The 17,245-nt window shown below is 37.4% G+C and overlaps 2 protein-coding genes across 4 annotated transcripts in view; one reads left to right on the top strand and one right to left on the bottom strand.

The window, feature by feature from the left end:
* FAM133A (family with sequence similarity 133 member A) overlaps window positions 1-14,479 on the bottom strand; it is a 50,526-nt gene extending 36,047 nt beyond the window's left edge. The window contains exons 1-2 of one of the 3 annotated variants that reach the window (XM_005227744.5): window positions 13,650-14,479; window positions 13,177-13,246 (exon numbers count right to left, since the gene is read on the bottom strand). The gene's annotated coding sequence lies outside the window, so the exon portion shown is untranslated. The remainder of the gene's footprint in view (window positions 1-13,176; window positions 13,247-13,649) is intronic. The other 2 variants (XM_005227745.5, XM_002699779.6) reach the window with 2 other exon arrangements.
* Window positions 14,254-16,100, top strand: NAP1L3 (nucleosome assembly protein 1 like 3). The gene is given in 3 exon segments (XM_005228608.5): window positions 14,254-15,079; window positions 15,081-15,120; window positions 15,123-16,100. Coding segments are annotated over 3 exon segments (1,494 nt in total). The 5' UTR covers window positions 14,254-14,603.
* Window positions 16,101-17,245: the final 1,145 nt, after the last annotated feature.

Here is a 17,245-nt window from a genome sequence, read left to right as displayed (position 1 = left end):
AGTGCATTCAAAGAAAAAAAAAATAGGGAAAGAAATTAGACCCTTGCTTCATGCTAAGCCATATATAAAAACTTAACTCAAAATGGATCACAGACCCAAATTTAAGAGCTAAAATAAGTAACTTATAGAAGAAAAAAGATAAAATTTTCATGACCTTGAGCAGGGCAGAGATACAATACTGAGGGTGTGACCCATAGAAGACAAACTTGATCAATTTGAATTTATCAACTTCTGCTCCTCAAAAGTCACCAATAAGAAAATAAACTTAAAAGCGACAGACTAGTAGAAAGTATTTGCAAATCACAGATCTAATAAACAGCTTGTAGATACACAGCCACGGCTGGTCCAGGGGCTACTTTCTGCTGCCTGAGTGCCTTGTCTATAGTGGTAGGGGGTGGGGGGCCTTAGGCTTGGCCTCCTACAGGGCTCATACAGCTAGTTTCTGGATTCCCACAGGAAGGAGCTCTTTCACAAGACCAACAAACACCACTTTTTACATGGACTAGCCCTGGAAGGGATGCTCCTGTGCAGAAAGTCCCTTTAGTCAGGGTTACTGGTAGCTTTTGGAGCACCTTATTCTGCACCAGCTTTAACTACTAGGCTCTGAATGGAGACCCCAGCACCCAGAACTTTGGCCTCTGTGGGAAGGAGTATGCTATTCAGGCTGGGTTGTTTGGTTCTTTGAGCTTCTGTATGTTTAATTTCTGGGTTTTTTTTTTTTTTTTTTTTTTTGAGAATTTGAGGAGGTAGGGGATTAAAAGAGAAAGGCATATTAAAAAAATAATAATAAAATAAGCTTGTATACAGAGTATTTGAATAACAATTATGACTCAATAATTATTAGGAAGAAAAAACAAATTAAAAATAGGCAAATAATTTGATTCAACATTTTGTGAAAGAAGATATGAATGGATTAAAAGGATATGAAAAGATATGCAACATCATTAATCATTAAGTTAATTTACTCGCCAAGTCGTGTCTGACTCTTTGCATCATCAATCATTAGGGAAATGTAAATCAAAATACCAATTAGAAACTGCTACATATCCACTGCTGCTACTACTGCTGCTTGCTAAGTTGCTTCAGTCGTATTTGACTCTATGCAACCCCATAGACGGCAGCTCACCAGCCTCCCCCATCCCTGGGATTCTCCAGGCAAGAACACTGGAATAGGTTGTCATTTCCTTCTCCAATGCATGAAAGTGAAAAGTTAAAGTGAAGTCGCTCAGTCATGTCTGACTCTTTGCGACCCCATGGCCTGCAGCCTACTAGGCTCCTCCGTCCATGGGATTTTCCAGGCAAGAGTACTGGAATAGGGTGCCATCGCCTTCTCCAACATATCTACTAGAATGGCTAAAATAAAAAAGACAAACGGTATCAAGGTTTGAGGATGTAGAGAAAGCAGACCAACTATGCATTGTTGGTGGGAATATAACATGGTACAGACACTTTGGAAAACATTTTGACAGTTTTTTAATAAGTCAAACAAAATTTTCCCACATAATAGCCATTTTACTTTATGGCCTCTAATGAGAATAAATAAAAATATATGTCCACACAGAGGCATGTTGTCACTATTCATAGAAGCATTACCCATAAAAAGAAAATAAATGGAAAAAATGTAAATGTCCAGCACCAAGTAAATGAATGGGAGAAGGCAATGGCACCCCACTCCAGTACTGTTGCCCGGAAAATGGATGGAGGAGCCTGGTAGGCTGTGGTCCATGGGGTCGCTAAGAGTCAGACACGACTGAGTGACTTCACTTTCACTTTCCACTTTCATGCATTGGAGAAGGAAATGGCAACCCACTCCAGTGTTCTTGCCTGGAGAATCCCATGGACGGAGAAGCCTGGTAGGCTGCAGTCCATGGGGTTGCACAGAGTCAGACATGACCGAAGCAACTTGGCAGCAGCAGCAGCAGTAAATGAATGAAAAAAATGTGCTATATTTACACAATGGAATACTATTCATCACTTAAAAGGAACAAGTTGATACATGCTACAACATGAATACACCTTAAAAGTATGCTCAGTGTAAGAAGCTAGGCACAATGGACCATGTATTATAGTATTCCATTTATATTAAATGTACAGAAAAGGCAAATTTACACAGAAAGAAAACAGAAGAGTATTTGCTTAAGCCTGAGGATGGGAGAAGAGATTTACTGCTAATGGGTTTCACAGAATTTCTGGATGATGGAAAAATTTTAAAACTGAATTGTGATGATTGTTGCACAATTCTATTAATCTACTAAAATCATTGAATTATACACTGAAAAGAATAAATTTTATAGTATGCATTGAAATGTAGTATGAAAAAGTGAAAGTATTTTTGCCTAGAGAATTCCATGGACAGAGGAGCCTGGCAGGCTACAGTTCATGGGGTCGCAAAGAGTCAGACATGACTGAATGACTAACATTTCCACTTTTTCACTTTTTCATACTAAATTCAAAAAAATCTGTTTTAAAAAACACAGGGATGTTTTAAATGGAAGAACTTGGTGGATTTCCTTTATGGAACCTACATGACTTTTGTTAGGCTTAACTCTATGTACTAATTTTCATAATTTCTCCATTTACACTAACACTACTTACAAAAAAATGAATCACAAGCCTGTATCTCCAGCCCCAATTGCTAATACTTTTCCCAGTTCTGGTTTCATATATCCAGTTATGTTTCTGACTACTTCCTGCTAGGAAGAAAGGCAATGCTGAACAATGTACAAACTAATGCAAAAATGCACTCATTTCACACACTAGAAAAGTAATGCTCAAAATTCTCAAAGTAAGGCTTCAACAGTACACAAACTGAACTCCAGATGTTCAAGCTGGATCTAGAAAAGGCAGAAGAACAAGAGATAAAATTGCCAACATCCACTGGATCATAGAAAATGCAAGAAAACTCCAGAAAAAACATCTACTTCTGCTTCACTGACTACACTAAAGCTTTTGATTGTGTGAATCACAACAAACTGGAAAACTCTTAAAGAGATGGGAATACCAGACCACCATACCTGCCTCCTGAGAAACCTACATGCAGGTCAAGAAGCAACAGTTAGAACTGGACATGGAACAATGGGCTGTTCAAAATTGGGAAAGAATATGTCAAGGTTGTGTATTATCACCCTGCTTATTTAATTTATATGAAGTGTACATCATGCAAAATATTGAGCTGGATGAAGCACAAGCTAGAATCAAGAATGCAGGGAGAAACATCAAAAACCTGTTATGCAGACGACACCACCCTTATGGCAGAAAGCAGAGAGCAACTAAAGAGCCTCTTGATGAAAGTGAAATATGAGAATGAAAAAGCTGGCTTAAAACTCAACATTCAAAAAGCTAAGATCATGGTATCTAGTCCCACCACTTCATGGCCAGTATGGGGAAACAATGAAAATAGTGACAGACTTTATTTTCTTGGGCTCCAAAATCACTGTAGATGATGACTACAGCAATGAAATTAAAAGATGCTTGCTCCTTGGGAGAAAAGCTATGACAAACCTAGACAGCATATGAAAAATCTAATACATCACTTTGCTGACAAAGATCCATATAGTCAAAGCTATGGTTTTTCTAGTAGTCCAATAGTCATGTATGGATGCTTGAGTTGGACCATAAAGAGGGCTAAGTGCTGAAGAATTGATGCTTTTGAACTGTGGTGCCAGAGAAGACTCTTGAGAGTCCCTTGGACAGCAAGGAGATCCAACCAATCCATCCTAAAGGAAATCAGTCCTGAATATTCATTGGAAGGACTGATGCTGAGGCTGAAACTCCAATACTTTGGCCACCTGATGTGGAGTCAATCATTGGAAAATATTCTGATCCTGGGAAAGATTGAAGGCAGGAGGAGAAGGGGATGACAGAGGTTGGGATGGTTAGATGGCATCACTGACTCAATGGACAGGAGTCTGAGCAAGCTCCAAGAGATGGTGAAGGACAGGGAAGCCTGGTGTACTACAGCCTATGGAGTCGCAGAGTCGGACATGACTGAGCAACTGAATAACAAAAACTTTCTGCTAACTCCACTTCTCTACCTCAATAAGACTTCCTTCTCAAATTTTCCATAACTATGTTATTACTGCTTTTTGTATCTTCTCATACCCTTAGTACCAATATATAACATCTCATTATGATACGTTTTACTTATTAATATAATTGCACTTTTGATAATTCATGCTTTTATTTTTTGCTAGTAAATTAAACTGTGACCTACAAAGGCAACTTTCAATGTTTTTTTTTTTCCCCTACATTCTCAAAACAATCATCACAGTGCTAAGTATAGAGAAGGTGATCATTAAATGGATGTTTCAATTTAAATTAATAATTCACATTCTTGCATTCATTTATCCTAAGTTTATGAGCACCTACTATGTGTAAGGCACTGGGTTCACTGTCATCAAGGAAGCAAATAAATATATGATACATAATCTCTCTTATGAAGGCATGTATAATCCAGCTGTGCATGTGAAGATTTAGCGATACAAGACTACCATTCAGAAAAGATGTCAAGAAGCAATGCATGATTAAGAGAAATGAGGAAACAAAATCAGTGATTCTGGGATCAGAAAAAGAGCTAAACTGGGTCTTTAAAGAGATAAAATGTTTCTTTTTATTTAAAACATAGAGAGGTTGAGAATATTTCAGGCAGTAAAAATGGACTAAGTGAGAAGGAAAGAAATGAGAATTCAAGGTTTATGTAGAGGATTGGGGAGAAAATTAAGTTTAAAAAGTTGATTAAGGTCAGAAATTGAACAGCCATGGAGGTCTAATTTAGTTTTCCAGACATAATTCTTTTAAAATAGCCATTTACTGAGCACTTAATATGTGACTGGTGGTTTACATACATACATACATAGCTGGCAATTGTTGCATGTTGGATACTGGGCATCCATTTCCTCATTCTCCTAATACTCTGATTTTCTCTTGAGAAGAATCTAATGGGACTATAACTAGAAGCCTTACCCTATTGTAGTGAAAGGGCAAACAATTAAATTGACAGTGACTGAAGTTTCAGTTTATCTTATCCTAAACCATGATTAGACTACTTTGGTTATGAGGTCCTGTGTTTTTGCCTTCCTAGGTATCCAGAGATACTTCAGTTCCTGCCTGTTTCCAGACCTGACTCACCAGTCTTCAACAGATTCTGTGAGACCTCGTTATTTTCCAATGAATTAAATTTTGAGTCAAACAGCCAGAGTTGTTTTATATTGCTTGTAACTGAAAAGTCCTAAGTGACATATTATTATTAGGAATTAGTTGGGCTTTCCTCATGGCTCAGATGGTGAAGAATCCGCCTGCCAAACAGGAGACCTGGGCTCGATCCCTGGGTCAGGAAGATTCCCTGGAGAAGGGAATGGATCTCCACTCTAGTATCCTTGCCTGGAGCATTCCATGGACAGGGGAGTCTGGCGAGCTACCGTCCATGGGGTTCCAAAGAGTTGAACATGACTGAGCAACTAACATTTTAATTCACTGTTACGAATTAGTTATGTATTATTTTCCACTTTTCATTGATAAAGAGAATGTGGATTGGTGAGATTAAGTAACATTCCAAGGCCATACTAGCAACTGGTAAATATGTGTATGATTGACTCTAATCTAATTCTAAAAAATTATTTACCAAGACTCAAACCCAAGTTTGTCTGACTTCAAAACTGTTGTTTCTTTTTTTCCCTTTACCACTCTGCCTTTCAATGAAGATTCACTGCAGAGTTTCAAGAAGGGTAGAATATGATGAAAACGGCATTTTAGAAGGGTTAGCTTCACAATAGAATATAGGCTAGAAGGGAAGGAAGAGAGCTTGAGGTAGGGAGATAGATGACAAGGATGAGGTAAATGACTCAGATGGAAAATAACAGTGGTCTGAAACAATGAAATCACAGAATGCATGAGAGTACAGAAGGGAATAGTAAATAGAATACTTTATCAGTTGTCATAGCTATATCTCTAAAATGTGCATCCTATCAGTTTATACTATTGTATAATGACTTTGGTTCTGTGGTTTTAAATTTCAATACAGTAAGCATATGTCTTTTTACTGAATTAAACAGAATCTCATAGTAAGCATATTACAAACTTAGAAGCAAATTCATATCATTTGTAGTTAAACTATATATACATCACTTGTAGAAAAAAAATGCACTTTGTCTAGTAATTTTATGATCAAGCAATATTTTATGGCTTTAAATTCTTTCAAATCATCAGAAAGCCACAGGAAGGAAAGGATGTCACAAAATCCAAACAGTTATTTGTAAGTGTTGGCCTAAGTTTTCCCCACAAAGTTAAAAATAAATGGCTCAGAAGAATGGTTAGTCTACTCATGGTCTTCACTTTCCAGGCAACCTGAGCCTCTAGAAGCAAGAATCCTTTTCTGCATTAAAAATAGCTGTACATGGGGAGAAGAGAGGAGAGCGTGAAATGTATGAGAAGAGTAACATGGAAACTTACATTACAATATATAAAATAGATAACCAACAGGAATTTGTTCTATAGCTCATGAAACTCAAACAGGGGCTCTGTTTCAACCTAGAGGGGTGGGATGGGTAGGGAGATGGGAGGGAAGTTCAAAAGGGAGGGGATATATGTATACCTATGGCTGAATCATGTTGAAGTTTGACAGAAAACAACAAAATTCTGTAAAGCAATTATCCTTCAATAAAAAATAAACTAAAAAAACAGCTGTACAAGTCAATAGGATATGAGTTTTGAAATAAGTTGAATGGAAACGATTTGAATGAAAGAAATGTATACAGATCAGGCTATATGAGCGTGGCTCAAGCAAAAGCTACTTCTTATTTTGCAAAAGCAATAATTGGGACAGTACTCAAGCTCTTTGTATAAACCTTGTTTGACTAATAAAATACAATGCAAATTTCATTTAAACAATGTTATTCATTGTCACTGCAATTTTTTTTTCTTTTTAGTTATAAAAATAATATGTGCTCATTGTTTAAATTCAAGAAGGAACATACCTCAACATAATAAAAGCTATATGTGACAATCCCACAGCAAACATTATCCTCAATGGTGAAAAATTGAAAGCATTTCCCCTAAAGTCAGGAACAAGACAAGGGTTCTCACTCTCACCATTACTATTCAACATAGTTTTGGAAGTTGTGGCCATAGCAATCAGAGCAGAAAAAGAAATAAAAGGAATACAGATTTGAAAAGAAGTATAACCCTCACTGTTTGCAGACGACATGATCCTCTACATATAAAACCCTAAAGACTTCACCAGAAAATTACTAGAGCTAATCAATGAATATAGTAAAGTTTCAGGATATAAAATTAACATGCAGAAATCCTTTGTATTCCTATACACTAAAAATGAGAAAACAGAAAGAGAAATTAAGGAAACAATTTCATTCACCATTGCAATGAAAAGAATAAAACACTTAGGAATATATCTACCTAAAGAAACAAAATACCTATATACAGAAAACTATAAAACACTGATGAAAGAAACCATAGAGGACACAAATAGATGGAGAAATATATCATGTTCAAAATGGAGAAAAGACAATATCATAACAAGTGGTGCTGGGAAAACTGGTCAACCACTTGTGAACGAATGAAACTAGAACATTCTCTAACACCATACACAAAAACAAACTCAAAATCGATTAAAGATCTAAACGTAAGATCAGAGTCCATAAAACTCCTAGAGGAAAACACAGGCAAAACACTCTCTGACATAAATCAGAGCAGGATTCTCTATGACCCACCTCTCAGAGTAGTGGAAATCAAAGCAAAAATAAACACATGGGACCTAATTAAACTTAAAAACTTTTTCACAACGAGGGAAAGTATAAACAAGGTGAAAAAACAGCCTTCAGAATGGGAGAAAATAATAGCAAATGAAGCAACTCACAAAGAATTAATCTCAAAAATATACAAGCAACACCTGCACCTCAATTCCTGAAAAATAATCGACCCAATTAAAAAATGGGCCAAAGAAATAAACAGACATTCCTCCAAAGAAGACATACAGATGGCTAGTAAACACATGAAAAGATGCTCAACATCATTCATTATTAGAGAAATAGCAATCAAAACCACAATGAGGTACCATTTTACCCCAGTCAGAATGGCTGCGATCCAAAAGTCTACAAGTGATAAATGCTGGAGAGGGTGTGGAGAAAAGGGAACCCTCTTACACTGTTGGTGGGAACGCACACTAGTAAAGCCAATATGGAGAACAGTGTGGAGATTCCTTAAAAAACTTGAAATAGAACTGCCATATGACCCAGCAAACCCACTGCTGGGCATACACACCGAGCAAACCAGAATTGAAAGAGACACATGTACCCCAATGTTCATTGCAGCACTATTTATAGTAGCCAGGACATGGAAGCAACCTAGATATCCATCAGCAGAAGAATGGATAAAAAAGCTGTGGTACATATAGACAATGGAATATTACTCAGCCATTAAAAATAATACATTTGAATCAGTTCTAATGAGGTGCATGAAACTGGAGCCTATTATACAGAGTGAAGTAAGCCAGAAAGAAAAATACCAATACAGTATACTAACACATATATATGGAATTTAGAAAAATGGTAACAATAACCCTAGATGTGAGACAGCAAAAGAGACACAGATGTATAGAACAGTGTTTTGGACTCTGTGGGAGAAGGTGAGGGTGGGATGATTTGAGAGAATAGCACTGAAACATGTATATTATCATATATGAAACAGATTGCCAGTCCAGGTTCAATGCAGGAGACATGGTGCTCAGGGCTGGTGCACTGGGATGACCCAGAGGGATGGGATGGGGAGGGATATGGGAGGGGGCTACATGATGGAAATACATGTACACCCATGGTTGATTCATGTCAATGTATGACAAAACAACTACAATATAGTAAAGTAATTAGCCTCCAATTAAAATAAATAAATTTTAAAAATTAGCAAATGAACACTTTACGTATGATTGTATATCTTTTATAGTTCCTTGAACAACTCTGAGGATAGGGGTGCTGATCCTCTGTGCAGTCAAAAATCTTGTGTATAGCTTTAGTGTGTGCCATAGTATCCACAGCTTTGCATCCTGGGGTTCAACTAACTGTGGCTTGTGTAGTACTGTGATATTTATTGAAAAATATGCATGGGTCCATGCAGCTCAAAACTGTTGTTGCAGGGTCAACTGTACTTGAGTAAAATTGTTTTAAAAAGAACTAATTTTTTTACTCAGAAAAAATCTGTCTAGAAGAACTAAGAAAAAAAACCAGTAAGTCCAAAAATAAATGAATTTGCAATGCTTGGCTTCTTAAACATCTACAACAAAAGATAATGCTAGAGCAGTTTTTATTGTGTATTGTGTTTGTATGGCAGGGGTGGTGGTAGAATTGTGTATATTATCATAACAGGGAAGGTATAAACAGATGTCCAAGAGTCATGTTCAACCTGAAGTAGATTCTGTGTTAACCATCTCATGTAGAACTATGAACATTTAACCCAGCAAAAGAATATCATATAACAATGGAACAGAGATCATATTACTATACAAGTAACAACTATTTCTGTTTTATTGACTATGCCAAAGCCTTTGACTGTGTGGATCACAATAAACTGGAAAATTCTTCAAGAGATGGGAATACCAGACCACCTGATCTACCTCTTGAGAAACCTATATGCAGGTCAGGAAGCAACAGTTAGAACTGGACATGGAATAACAGACTAGTTCCAAAAAGGAAAAGGAGTACGCTAAGGCTGTATATTGTCACCCTGCTTATTTAACTTATATGCAGAGTACATCATGAGAAACGCTAGGCTGGAAGAAGCACAAGCTGGAATCAAGATTGCTGGGAGAAATATCAAAAACCTCATATATGCAGATGACACCACCCTTATGGCAGAAAGTGAAGAGGAACTAAAAAAGCCTCTTGATGAAACTGAAAGAGGAGAGTGAAAAAATTGGCTTAAAGCTCAACATTCAGAAAACAAAGATCATGGCATCTGGTCCCATCACTTCATGGGAAATAGATGGGGAAACAGTGGAAACAGTGTCAGACTTTATTTTTCTGGGCTCCAAAATCACTGCAGATGGTGACTGCCGCCATGAAATTAAAAGACACTTGCTCCTTCAAAGGAAAGTTATGACCAACCTAGATAGCATATTGAAAAGCAGAGCTATTACTTTGGCAACAAAGGTCCGTCTAGTCAAGGCTATGGTTTATCCAGTGGTCTTTTATGGATGTGAGAGTTGGACTGTGAAGAAAGCTGAGTGCCAAAGAATTGATGCTTTTGAACTGTGGTGTTGGAGAAGACTCTTGAGAGTCCTTTGGACTGCAAGGAGATCCAATCAGTCCATCCTAAAGGAGATCAGTCCTGGGTTTTCTTTGGAAGGACTGATGCTGAAGCTGAAACTCCAGTACTTTGGCCACCTCATGTGAAGAGTTGACTCATTGGAAAAGACTCTGATGCTGGCAGGGATTGGGGCCAGGAGGAGAAGCGGATGACAGAGGATTAGATGGCTGGATGGTTTCACCAACTCAATGGACATGAGTTTGAGTGAACTCAGGGAGTTGGTGATGGACAGGGAGGCCTGGCGTGCTACAATTCATGGGGTCGCAAAGAGTTGGACACGACTGAGCGACTGGACTGAACTGAATTTAATTTACAGATAGCCTTATGAAGAAAAATAGCATACTATATATTAGCACTAATACTTAAAATAGAAAAAAATATGGTATTATACATAAATTAAATTCATTATATGAATACAATATTTATTTTCTTTTAGGGACCTGCCATTATAAAATTAACTAATAGACGAAAATAAGCTACAGAAGTAAGTGTGTCTTGAGATACCTAAAGTAATGCATGCACATCAAAAATAGACCATTGTTAGAAAAAGGCACCTAAAATCTATGGCTTGGTGTGTGTGGGGGTACTTCCAATCATAAACCAGCATAGCTCATTAATATATTATCTTTGTATGAGGTTTTTTTCACAAGTATTTTTTCTCTTTTTACTCTCCCTGTTCCATTCCAAATTTTTCTGTATTGGCATGAGTGATTAAGAAACTAATGCTTGAAAAGCATGTAAACAATGCTCTAAGTAGGTAATTTTAGAATGAAAGCTGTGGTTGAGCCTTATTTATCCAATATCATAAATTAGAAGAGAGGTATTTTCTAAAAGAGTCACAGTTGTCTTAAATCAAGGCCAAAATTATTTCACCATTAGGATTTCAACCACTGATTAGTTTTTTCTCAATTCAGCATAAAAACAAAGGAAATGAATAAGCAATTCCCAAGTGGACGATAAACATATGAAAAAGATATTCAATTTTACCACTAATCAAAGAAATACAAATGCATAATAATAAGAAATTAACTTAGAGATGTTTATTAAAATGTGAATGGTGACTATCAGCATGTTTTGAGTTATTTTAAATTTATTTTTTGGAATTCAACATACTGACTTTCTTCAATCCATATTATTTCTAGAAAATATAAAGTTATTTTAAAAACTGCCTCCTTAGTTATTTACAGATAAATTATGGAGATTGGATCAGGCTTTCCTGGTGGCTCAGATAGTAAAGAATCTGCCTACAGTGCAGGAGACCTAGGTTTGATCCCTGGGTGGGGAAGATCCTCTGGAGAAGGTAATGGCTACCCACTCCAGTATTTCTTGCCTGGAGAATTCCATGGACAGGAGACCCTGGCACACTACAGTCCATGGGGTCACAAAGAGTCAGAAGTGACTGAGCACCTAACACTTTAACTAACTTTATGGAGAATGGATCAGAAAACAGAATTCAGAAATAGAACCAAATGATTTAGTTAATATAGTGAAGGTGGCACTTCAAATAAGTGTGAGATAGAAAGATTATCAAATAAGTGATACTCAAAATATTAACTAGCTAATAAAAATACATTAAAAAGTCTGAATCCCAAACTCATTGCTCACTTCAAAATACTAATTCTTGTTGGTACAAAACTTAACATGTATATTAAACCATTAAAGTACTATAAAATATAAGTTCCTTCATTAACAAAATATGTCCATCATTTTAAGGGAAAATAATAATTTGTAGAACAATATTTACAGCATAGCTTCACTGATTTACATCATTGTTTCCATAGTATATATTTTAATTAAAATTATAAAAATGAAAGGATATGCACACAGTAAGTTTTAGTCAGCATTATATCATCATCCTCTACCACATGTGCCTAGCAAATGGCAGGCACAGAAATATAATAGTTGAATGACTAAATAAATGAACTGATGCATTGTTGGTGTAATTGCAAATTGTGATAATTTTTTCTGGAGAGAAGTTTTGCACTATGTATCAAAGAGTAAAATGAACAAGCAGTTTATTTCAGGACTCTCATTTCTAGGAATTCATCATATGGCTAATTTTTAAAAGTGCATAGCGTAGGTTTCCGAGATAACTATTTTGTAACAGGAAAAATATGTGTACAAGTAGAGAGGTAGTATAAGTAGCTGCAGTACAATAGGAATCTGGTTAAATTAAGGGAAATATTTCCATGGAATATGCATCTATTTAAAAATGAGATGTTCAACCATTTACTGTGAAAGTATAGTCACAATTAATTGATAAATGAGCAGATTACAAAACACAATATGATGTCACATAGATAAAACATCATATGTAAACACATTTGTATATATTTACAAAGAAAATTCTGGAAGAAAATGTATCAAAATTCTAACAGTGGTTATCATTTGATTAAGATTGTGTTTGTATTATCATTGAAATTCTCTATGCTGTATTTTTCCTTACAATGCTTACATACTTTGACAATCAGGAATAAATAATAAAAGTAAATTCATTTACAAAATAGAAATAAAAGTGTTTCCTAATTTAAAAAAAAATACAACTAAATAAGCACAAATTCTGTAATAAAAAGGAAAGATAAGGATTAATCTAACTTTAATACTTTTCCTCATTTGAAATGAATAATTCATCATATTTTATATTTTAATTTGTTACTTGTAGTCTATGAGCAAGTATAGAAAAGTGAATGTGATTAATTAGGTTATTTTCTACATTAGTATTCCAAATCACCTCTGTGGATTTTTCTGCTTCCATGGAACTAACAATATATCTTCCAATTAAAAGACTACATCTTGTGAATTTTTATTCAAATATAGATAGGTAATGCTTGTCATTCATAAAAATGGGCTAAATATGTTCCTTACCTTTCAATGAAAAGTAAACACTGGTCTTTTTGGTTGTACCAAGGGAGTCGTTCTGTTGCAGAAAAGAATCCTGTAAATAAGAATAACATATACCTGTTTTTAAACTTCATTTTGCAAAAATTTATTCATCTATTACTGGACCTGTAAATCATACTTCAGTATGGCTAGAATTTTACAATGTTAGAAGGAAACTGGTGGCAGATGACATTGTAAAGTACACCCTGACAGAGGATGCAGTTTCATCAGCACAGATTCCCCCTCCCATCCTGCTATTCGTGAAATTAAAAGCTGCTGCACGAAAGTATAGAACAAATCATCTGCTTTTAAATAATACTACCTAACATTTGAATGCCCGACTACAAGGTTGTTAAAAGCATGGAGAAGGACTACGTGGCAAATCACCAGCAAGGATGGGGTCTATTATATGTCAGCTTAAAAAGAGAAATACAGTAAAAATGGTGTAACTGACTCACGGTAACATGGGTTCGCAAACATTGTAGACGGATATAAACCAGGCTTGCCAAACATCACAGACAGCACTTATTAAAGCTGCTACGTGGAATTCAATATGCCTGCTTTCTAGCCCCTCCCCCCTTCGCCAATAAACGACTCCCACTTTTTCCCCAGTGTAAAACTACATGCTCTTAAGACATTCAGATAAAAGAAAGAGAATTAAAAAAAAAATCCATAATCATACTATCCAATGATGCCATTTGGAGCATTTTCTTCCAATTTTTTAAAAACAGCTTTTTGTCACGAGGCCTCTGACAAACCAAACGGGAATTAAGGATAAGCGGATGGGAGGATACTCCTCTTCCTTTGTTAGGAACCATGACTAGTATTTTTACCTCATATCTAAGCTTTTTTTTTTTTTTGAAATTATAAATCGATAGAACTTTGAGGGGAAAAAAACGTCTTCAGTGGTGTCTGCCTCAGCAACCAAGGAGCGGCTGGAAAGGAAGGCGGAGCCTAGAGGCGGTGGTGTGCTTGCGCACTTATTGGGCTGAGGCATTGTCAATCAAGGTCAATCAAGTTTGCCCAGCAAATGAGGTGCGAGCTAAAGGCACACTGGGAACTAAATGAACTGGAGGTCTGACTGCGAGGGGAGGGGGCTCAAGATGTAAGCAGCGAAGAGATCTCGGGCTCTCGCAATGCGACATTCAGCTGCGTCACACCTCAGCCGCAGCTGCAGCTCAGAGAGGCCTTCCTTGCCTCCACCACTTTCGCCCAGGCCTCCGCTGCCGCTGCCACCTCTGGTGTAATCACCTCGGCCCAGCCGCGCCCCGCCCAGCGCTCCTGCTGCCTTCACCGCTGCCACCTCCTCAGCCCCGGCTTCCGCCGCCACCACCCAAGCATCCGTGAGTCATTTTCTACCCATCTCTGGGCACGCGGTAGTGACCACCCTAAGAGGTTTGCAGACTTGCAGAATGGCAGAAGCGGATCCTAACAGGGTCTCGGAACCTGCCGCCCAGGGGGTGGATGGAGAGATGGTAGCTATCTCGTCTAGCGATTCTGGGGACGAATCTGACAGCAGCAGTTCTAGCAGCAGCAGTAGTTGCAGAAGCAGCAGTGGCCGCAGCCCCTTCTATAGAAGTATAAGTGTACCTGGGCCCTCCAGAAGTGTGTGGCAGGCTCCGTCAGGTAGAAGTTTCGTGGATCAGCTGCCTCGGGCAGTTAGAAATCGTGTGCAGGCTCTCAGAAATATTCAAGACGAATGTGACAAGGTAGACGCCCTATTCTTAGAGGCAATTCACGATCTCGAACGAAAATATGCTGAACTCAATAGGCCTCTGTACAACCGCCGATTTCAAATCATCAACGCAGAATATGAGCCCACGGAAGAAGAATGTGAATGGAATTTGGAGGATGAGGTATTCAGCAGCGATGAAGAGATGCAGGAAGACTAGTGAGATGCCTGCTTTAGAGGGTGAGGAAGAAGAGGATGACCTGGAAGCAAAACTGAGGTCAAGGGTGAAGAATATGTAACACCAAAAGAAAATTCCGAAGCAAAGACTGAAGAAAAAGCAGAATCCAAAGATGCTCTTGAGGCCAGTCCTGAAGTAAAAGAAGATCCAAAAGAAGCCCTCCAGACAAAGGCAGAAGATAAAGGGCAGACTAAAGCAGCAGAGGCTAAGACGAGGACTCCAGGAAAAGAGGCACCAAAAAGAGTTCCTGAGGTCACGCCTAAAGAAAGAGCTCTTAAAAGGGCTTGCAAAGGAAAGCCTAAAAGAGAAGATCCTAAAGGCATTCCCGACTACTGACTGACTGTGTTCAAGAATGTTGACAAGCTGGGGCCCATGATTCAGAAGTATGATGAGCCCATTCTGAACTTCCTGTCCGATGTTAGCCTGACGTTTTCAAAACCCAGCAGGCCTGTAAGTTACACATTTGAATTTTGCTTTCTACCCAATCCATACTTCAAGACTGAGGTGCTAACCAAGAGATATATAATAAAGTCAAAGCCAGATAGCAATGATCCCTTCTTCTCTTGGGGCTGGGAAATCCAAGATGGCAAAGGCTGTAAGATAGATTGGAGAAGAGGAAAGGATGTCACAGTGACAACCACCCAAAGTCACACAGCAGCTACTGGACAAGTTGAAACCCAGCCAAGAGTGGTTCCTAATGCAGAATTCTTCAATATCTTTAGCCCTCCTGAGATTCCTACTATCGGAAAGCTTGAACCACGAGAAGATGCAATCCTTGATGAAGATTTTGAAATTGGTCAAACTTTACATGATAACGTCATCCTGAAATCAATCTATTACTATACAGGAGAAGTCAACGGTGCCTATGATTTTGGTAAAGATTATGGAAACAGGAAATAACAAAAATATAAGAGGCTGCATGAAAGAATTTTCAGGAATCTCAAATTTCAAGCAGAAGTGAAACAGGTTTATATAGCCTTGAAAAAACCTTCCCTGTAATCTCAACACTAGTATTCCTCATAGTCTTGAGTTTTTGTACTTTCTTGGTAGCCTAAAATATTGTCTTAAATTGTCTTAAATCTCAGTTTATTCTATCTAGCCTGTTGTTGTGTAATATTCTTCAAAACATGTAACTTGCTGTCAGTTATCTAAAGCATGTTGTTTGGTGCTACAAAGTTTTAATTTTTGTGAAATTTTTTGTTGTGTTCCTATTACAATATAGCTGTGAAAACTATCAGAATTGTTAACTAAGACAATATTTTCTTGAAATAAAACAAAGTTCCTGAAATATCAATGCAAGTGTTTTTTTTCCAGACCGGAAGACTAAGGCTTTAAACCTGCTTTGTACTAGCTGTTCCTTCATTTGCTACAGAAATACAATATTATACTCTTGAACAGCACATTGTGGAATTTGACTGCTTGAAAAAAGATTAGCATATATTTAATAATGTCCATCGAATCATGTATGATATGACTGAGCATGTTAATGTGACATAGTGATTTATAAATTTAAGTATAATGAAGTTACTGTTTACTGCTGCTGCTAAGTCGCTTCAGTCATGTCCGACTCTGTGCGACCGCATAGAGGGCAGCCCACCAGGCTGCCCCATCCCTGGGATTCTCCAGGCAAGAACACTGGAGTGGGTTGTCATTTCCTTCTCCAATGCATGAAAGTGAAAAGTGAAAGTGAAGTTGCTCCATCATGTCCTACTCTTAGCGACCCCATGGACTGCAGCCTACCAGGCTCCTCCATCCATGGGATTTTCCAGGCAAGAGTACTGGAGTGGGGTGCCATTGCCTTCTCCTACTGTTTACTACTGAGGTGTTAATATAACATAGTATTTTTTTTTAAATCTGCTAATCTTATCCTGTATAACTGTGAACTAAAGGTACTAACCACATTTTCTTTGTAATATGTTCTACTTTGCCTTTCATTGAAAATGATCACTTTATATCATTTGATATTTATTTTTCATGTTCTACTGCAACCTAAAATAAAGAAATGTCAAATAAAGTGTATCATGCTATAAAAATCTACAATATTTGCCTCATTATAAAAAACGTGTTGCTTACTATAGAAAAAGTAGGGAATCCTTAGGAAAAGGGATATTTTAAAATATATGATTATAATTAACATTTTGATG

This window comes from Bos taurus, chromosome X (genome assembly GCF_002263795.3).
Source record: "Bos taurus isolate L1 Dominette 01449 registration number 42190680 breed Hereford chromosome X, ARS-UCD2.0, whole genome shotgun sequence".
Classification (NCBI taxonomy): Eukaryota; Metazoa; Chordata; class Mammalia; order Artiodactyla; family Bovidae; genus Bos; species Bos taurus.
This window is presented reverse-complemented; position numbering and strand designations above follow the sequence as displayed.